The sequence below is a fragment of the Plasmodium gaboni genome, chromosome 3, assembly GCF_001602025.1.
Source record: "Plasmodium gaboni strain SY75 chromosome 3, whole genome shotgun sequence".
NCBI lineage: Eukaryota > Apicomplexa > Aconoidasida > Haemosporida > Plasmodiidae > Plasmodium > Plasmodium gaboni.
Genome location: NC_031483.1, coordinates 551,965 through 562,243, shown reverse-complemented (window position 1 = coordinate 562,243; position 10,279 = coordinate 551,965). Strand labels below are relative to the sequence as shown.

General features: G+C 19.7%; 2 protein-coding genes across 2 annotated transcripts in view; one reads left to right on the top strand and one right to left on the bottom strand.

The window, feature by feature from the left end:
* Positions 1-3,744: 3,744 nt before the first annotated feature.
* PGSY75_0317200 (cdc2-related protein kinase 4) lies at positions 3,745-8,415 on the top strand (the record flags this gene model as incomplete). The annotated part of the gene is made up of 1 exon (XM_018784024.1): positions 3,745-8,415. The coding sequence occupies one exon, from the start codon at positions 3,745-3,747 to the stop codon at positions 8,413-8,415; it is 4,671 nt and encodes a 1,556-aa protein (XP_018643607.1).
* Positions 8,416-8,994: 579 nt separating this feature from the next.
* PGSY75_0317100 (6-cysteine protein) overlaps positions 8,995-10,279 on the bottom strand; it is a gene marked incomplete at both ends in the record, with an annotated part of 3,025 nt that continues 1,740 nt past the window's right edge. The window contains one exon of the mRNA XM_018784023.1: positions 8,995-10,279. This exon is cut by the window's right edge and continues 350 nt beyond it. Within this exon, the coding sequence (XP_018643606.1) occupies positions 8,995-10,279 (1,285 nt within the window).

The following is a 10,279-nucleotide window of genomic DNA, read 5'->3' as shown; positions in this document are numbered from 1 at the left end:
AAAAAAAAAAAAAAAAAAACATATACTTTAAAATATATTTTGTGGTATAACAATATTTATGTGTATCATTTAATTATTCCAAGAGTTATTTACTTTTTTTCCAGATAAGGAATATTTCTATAATAAATTAAGATATCAAAAGTTTAGGGTATTCCATATATTATATATATATATATATATATATATATATTTTTTTTTTTTTTTTCAAAATATGAAATTCAGCGAATAACGTTTGAAGATAAAATGGAAAAAAAAAAATTAAAGGGTTAATAAGAACAAAAAAATAAAAAATTATAACATTATAATGAAGCAATAAGGAATGCCTTACAAATAAATAATAATATATATTTCTTTCTTTTTATAAATAATACCAAAGAAGTGTGTATATTTAATATATACATATATATGTTCCTTTAATTTTATAATTTTTTTTCCCTTTGGGGAAACGTTACATGCACATCGAATTATTTCATATAAACAAAGAAAAATATATTTTTAAAAGGAAGAGAACATATGAAATGTTTATATAATTTACATATATCCATACATAAATAATTCATATAAAAAGGGATAAACAAATAAAAAGAATAAAATAGTGATATGACAAAATAAATGGAAAAATAAGAAAACTTTAAAATAATATAAAAAATATATTCTCAATGATTTTTTTTTTTTTTTTTTTTAATTCCAAGTTAAAAAATATATGTAAAATTCAATAAAAACTACAAACCCTTTAGTAATACATTAAAAAATAAAATAAATACATGTATATTATTAATATATATATGAATATATTATGAATGTTTTGTTTATCTTATGTTTTTATTTTTTCATTAAACCCTTAATGGAAAGTATATATAATTATTATATGATATTATATATATAATATATATATGTGGGTATCATTTATATATATATATATATATTATATACATGTAACTATTACACATTTTTGTATGTGAAATTTTTTTCATGTATCAAAAGAAATATATTTACACATATCATACTTATACTATTTTTTTTCTTTTTTTTTATTTCCACATTCCCATTATAATTGATTTGTTTATGATTAATTTATAATTGTTATATTTATATATGAACGTTATATTTTTTCTTTTTTCTTCTATTACATCTAATAAAAGTGATTAACAAATAAAATAAATAAATAAATAAATAAATAAATAAATATATAAATAAATAAATATATAAATAAATAAATAAATATATATATAGCTGATAAGAAAAAAAAAGTTTGCTATATTATTTTTATATAGTTAATATATCTATTATTAAAGCATGATGCATATTATAATAAAATATTATATAAGTATGCATTATAAAATGATATACTATTAAAAAAATTACATTAAATTCATACATACAATTTATACAAAAGAAAAGAAAAAATAACGTTAATTTTAGAAAAATATAAATTTTATAAAAAAAAAAAAAAAAAAAAAAAAAACATATATATATATAATATATATATATAATATATAAAAACATTATAAACATATTATATATAAAATAAATAATTCAATAATATATTTTATATGTTTGAGTATTTATATATATATAATTCATATATAATTTTTTTGTATGCACCTAAATTTTTTTTTTGGTATATGAAATATTACATATGAATATGAAAAAAATTTATACACTCTAATATACACATTTTAAATAACAATATATTATGATCATACATATATATAATATAAATATAAATATATACATATATATATATATTTTTTTTTTTTTTGTACATATATCATTATATATATATATATCATATATATATTGCACAAAAACAGACGATTTTGAAAAAAAAAAAAAAAAAGCACCATTTCGATTTATTTTTTTTCTTGATAATTACTAAGAGGAATATATAATACAGAAAGATAAATGAATGAAAAGTAAATTACCAAATTATCAAATGGTACACATAAAATAATAAAAAAAAATAAAAATAAACTATAATATTATAAAAATAAATAATTTATACTATTTTATTGTATGATTGTTAAATATACATATATTATATTATATATATATATATAATACATATCAAAAAAAAAAAAAAAAAAAAAAATTATATAATAAAATAAAATAAAAAATAAACATAATATAATATTTACATATACATATCATTTGTTTATGTTTTCTAATTTTTCTTTTTTTCTTTTTTTTTTACGTTTTTTCCTTTGTATATTTTTTATATGAAATAATACATTCTTCTTTGTTGTGTCATATTAGTATCAAGTTTTTTGAAAAAATACAAAAACAAAATATATCCATTTATAAAAATATACATCAATATATTGTAATATCTCATCATTTTATTGTAAATATGTCATCATTTTATCGTAATAGTTTATCAATTTTAATGTAATAGTTAATCAATTTTAATGTAATAGTTTATCAATTTTAATGTAATAGTTTATCAATTTTATTGTAATATATTTTATCAAAACATTGTGTATTATTTCATCATTATATAAAAACATTTAATCATTATATAAGAACATATTTTATCATTATATAAGAACATTTTATCATTATATAAGAACATTTTATCATTATATAAGTACATTTTATCTTTACATTTTTTACTTTATATATATTTTTATTTTTTTTTTGTTTGTATTATAAATGAATAACTCTTGAATATTTATATATGTATAAAGGAACAGTGAAGTAATATCACTGAATTCCTTAAGAAAAAGGAAGAATCATTAAAGTTAAAAGAACATATATATATATAATTTATTTAATACATAATATATATTTAGTGTGTATATATTTGTATAAATCTTCTGAGCACATATATATAAACAAATATTTTTGTGATAAATAAAAACATCAATTATATATATAATAATAATTATACTGAAAAAAAAATTATAAAAAAAAAAAAAAAAATACAAGAAAAGAAAAGAAAGAATTCTAAACAAATATATAAATGTAAATATATATATATATATATATATATATATAATACATATGTATATATAATGGTTGTTTACTAATTCAAGAATACCTATTTTTATTTTCATTTTATTTTCATTTTATTTTCTTTTTATTTTCTTTTTATTTTCTTTTTATTTTCTTTTTATTTTCTTTTTATTTTATTTTTTATTTTATTTTTTTATTTTTTTTTATATTTTTTTTTATATTTTTTTATTTTTTATGAATTATAAATAAGAAGATATATCCCTGTGGTTGCTAATTATTAAAATGTTTAATACCAATTTATTTATATGTAAAAATTTTTTTACATACATGATAAAATATATTCATTTATTCGCTCACCCCTTCATTTGTTTTTTTATTCTTTTTTTTCTTTTTTACTTATTTTTTTTTTCTGTACATTTTTATATTTATAAAAAAAAATTATGAACAATTCAGAAAAGTCAGAATTTTCTAGCCAAAAAAAATAAAACAAAATAAAATAATCAAATAAGAAAACAAAGAAATATATAAATATACATATAACAAATTGTAACATTACTTTTGTGTGTCTATTATTTTCATCACCTTTGATTTTTATTTTTTTAAATCTTTTTGTATTTTTCTTCAAAATTTATATGTATATATTATATATATAATATATACATATACATATATATATATATATATATATATATATATATTATTATTATTATTTTTTGAAAAAATCACACATCCAACACGAGCTGTGCTTAGATGGATAAGGTGGTGTCTAGGAGAGTTAAGAGTAATGTTATGAATATCGACCAAAATAATAATAGTGAAAAAAAAATAGCGAATAAAAGAAAAGGAAACATGAACAAGAAAAAAAATATACTACTGAATCAACCGAAGAACAATGAAACAATTATGAAAAAGAATTTGAAAAAAGTGAAAAATGAAAAAATATGTAAAAATGGAAAAGACAATACAGAAGAAAGATCAACACACTTGATAAATACAAGAAGAAAAGATAATATTAGAAAGGAAGATATATACAAAGATATAGAAAAAGAAAAGAAATTTGCATCTTCTAATAAAGGTACATCGATAAAATCTAGTGGTTTGTTAGATTTAAATAAAGAAGAGCATGGTGAGAAGAGCCTGGTTGATAATAAAAGTGTAATAACAAGAACGTCTTCTAATTATTCCATATTGAATTATTTTAAAAATAGTAAGGACACAAATAAAAGTAGCATGATGAACAATAATAATGATAATAACATTAATATTAATAGTAATAGTAATAATATGAAGACAAGTAGTGGTTCCAATAAGATACGTAATATTTCTAATAACAGAAATAATATTCATAATAAGACTAATAGCTATAATTTAAAAAGAGATAATATAAAAATTACTAATTATATGAAACAAAGCGATAGACACATTGAAAAGAATAATGAGATTCATTTAGATAAGCATGGATATAAGGATGATAATTATAAGAACTCATTTAATCATAATAACTATTTAAGTATGAAAAATAATATAGAAAATAATTTGTTGAATTATAAAAAATCTAAATTAGATCGTATTCATGCAGAAAACAATAGTAGCATCGATTCATTTCAATCAAAGGATGATGAAAATGTAATGATACAAAATAAGGATATATATAAAAAGAAAGAATATGTGATAAATAAAGGAGTTGTTAATTTAAATGAGAATAAAAATGGCTCATATGATATGGTATGCAATCGTTTAGGCAAAAGTTGTAATGTATTGAATAATGTATCTTTATCACAAAAAAATAATGACAATATTAATTTGAATGTTGCATGCAATAATTCTTTAGTAATAAAAGGTGAAGATAGGAAAAGTAGATGTGTAGGTCAGAATCGTGCATCTTCAGTTGGATTGTCAAAAAGAAATTCAATATATAATTATAAGGATAATTCGAGAGATGTCCCTATAAATATGGATGATCTTATAAATAATCGTGTTGATATGGATACAAGCAAAAATATTAATAATATGAAAAATTTGAATTGTGTGGGTAACATAAATAATGTAAATAATAATATGAATAATATGAATAATATCAATAATATCAATAATATGAATAATATCAATAATATCAATAATATAAATAATATCAATAGTTGGAATGATGTGAACATGGATAAAGGACTTATAAAGAACAGCGAAGAATTAAATAATAGTTCTAAAGATGTTGAATATGAATTGAAAGATCTAAAAAGCGAAGAAGAGAATAATAATATATATAATTTTAAAGAACGAAATAAAGAATATTTACATTCTATTAATATCCCATATACTTCCAATAGTAATAATAACATAAATAAAAATCTATTAATGACTTCACTTCCAACTGAATATAGAAATAAGAGTAGTAAGAGTAGTGAAGAATTATTTTCTAGAAATTTATTAGATTTTGAAAATTTTTGTTCATACAAATTTAAAAGAAATATAAATAATAATTTGGTAAATAATATATGCAACATGTATGAAGAAGGAAATAATATGGATGTATTTCCTATACAAATAAAAAGAGGTGAGAGTGTATCATATGTTGATAATAATATGTGTAATAATAGAAATACGTATGAAAATAATATATATAATACAGTAAAAAGAAGTAGTTACTTTTTTCATCCTTTTAAAGAGGATCATTTTGAAGGAGATAAATTATTTAAGAAACCTCGAATATGTGTTTATAATTGTATGAACAGTGGAAACAAGTATGACAATAACTTGAGTGTATATCATTATGATGATGTAGAAAAGAGAAGACGAATAAATCTAGGAAGTAGTAGTAATAATATGGATATACCTTATCCTTCTGATTTATTAATAAATAAGAGAGAAAAGGTAATAATAAATGAGGATGTGAATAATAAGGAAATAATGAAAGGATATATAAAAAATTTTTGGTATTTGAGTAAGAAAAATTTTTTTGGAAAATATAAAAACTGTGCATTAAATTTAGAAAATGAAGAGGTTGAAACGTTAAAGGAGATAATTCCATTTGATAAAAAAAAGGGTACATACACGTTGGAAGACTTATTTGGTTGTGAAGTAAAAAAAAATGAGACATATGGATTTAAAGGTGTAAATGATGGAGATAATAATAATGGCAAGGGTATTTATTTGAAGGATGAGCATTGCAAGAGTGAATATAATAATAATAATAATAATGATGATGATTATGTTCATGATGATGATAAGACATTAATGGATGAAGGTATGAAAGATATTTATGATGATGAGACAATATGTGAAAAAGATTATGTAACTGATGAGAAATTAAAGAATTTCCGTTTAGATTTAATTGATGGTTTTTTATATGACAAGCAATCTTTATATGAAAGAGAAATGATAGAGAATGAGAAAATATTTTCGATGATATCCTTTAATCATAAGAATTATGATATACATATTGAGAAATTATTAAATTTATTTCCTCGTGATTTTATGAAAAAATATAAAATCGTAAAAAAATTAGGAGAAGGTGTATATGGAAAGGTATTTAAGGCTGAATCTTTAGATGATTGTTATTTACATTTTGCTGTTAAGGTTTTACGATATTTCTGGCCAAATTTTAAATATAAATTTGGATCTGAAGAATTTGCAGTGAATGAATATAATATAATGAGAATATTATTTCATCCTAATGTTGTTTGTTTATTGGATAGTTTCCGTGTACATACTTATAGAAAAGGCAAGACAAAAAACCATCGTAATAATAAAGGGATGATAAATGATGAAGATTCTGCAGCTGAATATGATTTCAGTTTTCAAAGACATCGAAAGCCTGAGAGGAATCAGTATTCTCCTTCTTTAGAAACAGTTGAAAGAAATAATAGATGTAGAAATTTCGTAGCAAAAAATTGTATAACAATAGAAGATTTAGAAAAGGATTTGGTAATGCATAGTGTAGATAAGCCAGAAGATGTGGCTCGTAATTTTAGATCTTTGAGGGATGGACCTCTTTATAATAATCTATCTATGGGTGGAATCTATAAGAAGGGACTTAAAAAAGGGGAACCCGATAGTAAGGTTGTTTTAAGTTATATGGGTGGTTCTAATAATATGGTGGATATGAGTAATATAAGTAATGATATGAATGATATGTATAGTAGTTACAATTATTTTAAGGGTAGCAAGCATGGAAAAAATGATAACAATATTAATGGTGATAACAATATTATTAATGGTGATAACCATATAAATGGTGATGATAATATAAATGGTGATGATAATATTAATGATGATGATAATAATATTCATGATGATGATAATAATAATATTAACGGTGAAGATAATTATAATAATAATAATAAAAAAGTTGTTGGTGTAGGTAAAATATCACGAGGTGTTCATAACTATGCATTTAAAAATTCCTGTAAAAGAAAAATAAGAAAGGGACATGTGAGAATAAACGATAGTAGTAGAAATATTGATAAATTAAAATATAGGAAACATTCGAAGAAATTAAAAAAGATTGAAAACAAGAATAATGATTATATAGAGAATTGGGATTTATTTTTAGTAATAGAAAAGTGTGATTGTAGTTTAAATGATATATTGAATAAAGTAAAGAAGAAACATTCATTATTTATTCAACATATAAAGCAATGTACATCTCAATATTTGCCAAATGAAAGGATTGATATGACATATGATCATATACGTAATTATGTGAAATATGTTTATTTACCTTTAAAAAAAATAGAAAATCGAAGTTTTTACCCTGAAATGCCATCTCTAACAGAAACACAAACAAAAGTTGTTATCTATCAAATGCTACAAGGTATAAATCATTTCCATAAAAAATTTATTATACATCGAGATATTAAACCTGCTAATACACTTATAAAAAATATCCAATATTTATCAGATGGATTAAATGATTGTAAAGAATGGATAGTGAAAATAGCTGATTTCGGATTAGGTGTATATGATCATTTCTTAAAAGCAGAAACAAAAGATTCAAATATTATAACCTTACAATATAGACCACCAGAAATTTTATGTAATAGTACTTTATATAATTATTCTGTAGATATATGGTCAGTAGGTATAACCATGTGTGAATGCTTATTAGGTTTTGTTCCTGTCACATCCAAGTTTGAATCTTCTGTTTTATTTAAAATTTTAGTATTTAGAGGAATACCTAATGATAATTTCGATGATCTTTTAAAAAAAGAATTTATTGGAGAATTACCTAAATTTAAAATTGACAGATTGAAAATGTTGCAAATTATTTTTACAGATATATATGGAAGAAGAATATTAAGTGATGAGGGTTTGGATCTAATCGATCAATTCTTAAGTTACAATTACAAAAATAGAATAACAGCCAATGAAGCATTAAAGCATAAGTGGTTCGAAGATGTTCACTTACATTTAAATGAAGAATTGTTGAAATATTACAAACAAAATGGTACCTATTACTTTTAGTTTGATAATAAAACGAATGTGATAAATAATATAAGTTCTACGAAAAAAAAAAAAAAATATATATATATAAATATATATATAAATATATTTAGATATATATATAAATATATTTAGATATATATATTTATATATATTTTTATATATATTTTTTTTTTTTTATATGTGTGCTTTCTTTTATGCAAATTGGCATCCTTATTTTTTATGTGAAAAAAAAAAAAAAAAAAAAAAAAAAATTAATATGATATATATCATAATATATACAAATTAATATTAAATATATTGTTTTAATTTTAATTTTAATTTTTTTTTTTTTTTTAAATATTATCAAAAAAACAAATGTTTCAAAAATGAAATAAGAAATATACATATGTATGTATGTTATGTATATTTCGTATATTTATTATAAACTTATAAATTTTTTTACAAATTAACCACAAATCTGAAAATATATATATAAAATATATATAATATATATAAAATATATATAAAATATATATAATATATATATAATATATATATATTTGTGTTTCCTTTTTTTTTTTTTTTTTTTTTTTTTTTTTGCGGGGGACTTCAAAATTTCTAGAAGAGTGTGATGCAAAAAAAAAGAAACAATACAAAATTGAAATCAAAAAGAGAGGCACTATTTTTTTTTTCATTATATAGATCATTGAAATCATAAGAAGGTAATTGGTCTTGTTTGTCATTTTGTGTATCATTATTTTTTCTTTTTGTTCTTCTTATATTTTCATTATTATTATGTATGGAGTAATTAGAATTTTTATTTACATTCATATTATTGTTTTTATTATTATTTTGAGAATTATTTATACGTTGTCTTATTAAAATTCCTGGTGTATGAATAAAATCGTGTGAGACTTGTTCGTTTGTAATTAAATAAGTTAGGTCTATATTTTTTTGTGTATTTATTAAACTAGAGGAAGGTGAACAGATACATTTTAATAATATATAACTGATTTTTTTATCTTGTAAAAATAGATCAAAATTTTTAAAAACAACAAATCGAAATTCACTTATAATTTGATTATATGGTTGTATTTTTCTAGGTGTAGATTGATAATATAGAAAAGGTAAAATATTTTTATTACTTTTAAATAAATTATCGATTCCTATATTTTTATGATTATGGTCAACTAGCGAAATGGTACATAAACTCTTTTTTATTTCTTCTTTTGTTTGACAAATAAATCCTAAATATGTTGTCTCTGAAAAATCGTTAAGTATATATTTTATTCTTTCTTGATTATATTTATAATATTTATATGATATGTCAAAAATATCAGAAGAATTTATTCCAATAACTTTTGGCATTATATATTTATTTTTTTGTAGTCTTAAATATGCCCATCTTTTTTCTTCGTTATTTTGTTTATTTGAAAATTCGATTTTTATTGTGCGTGTATTTGGAATACCATATGGAATTATTATTGTTATTAATTTTTCACTTCCCCCATAAGAATTATTACTACTATTACTATTATTACTATTATTATTATTACTATTATTACTATTACTACTATTACTATTACTATTATTATTACTATTGTTGTTACCTTTTATATTATTCAATTCCATATTTGTATTATTTTCCTTGCCATCCATATATATCAACTCATTAGCATTCGTTCTGCTTAAAACATCATACAAAGAAACATAAACACCATTATATATAACAAATCCATCATATAATTCTTCGCCAACCTGCCATTCATCATCATTATATGTTATATTTATTTTACTCTGAGTATGAATAAAAAAATCACACGTATCTAATAATATGCTACAATTATATTCTTTATAATATGTATCTCCTCTAAAAGATATATATAACGTTTGATTATCATTA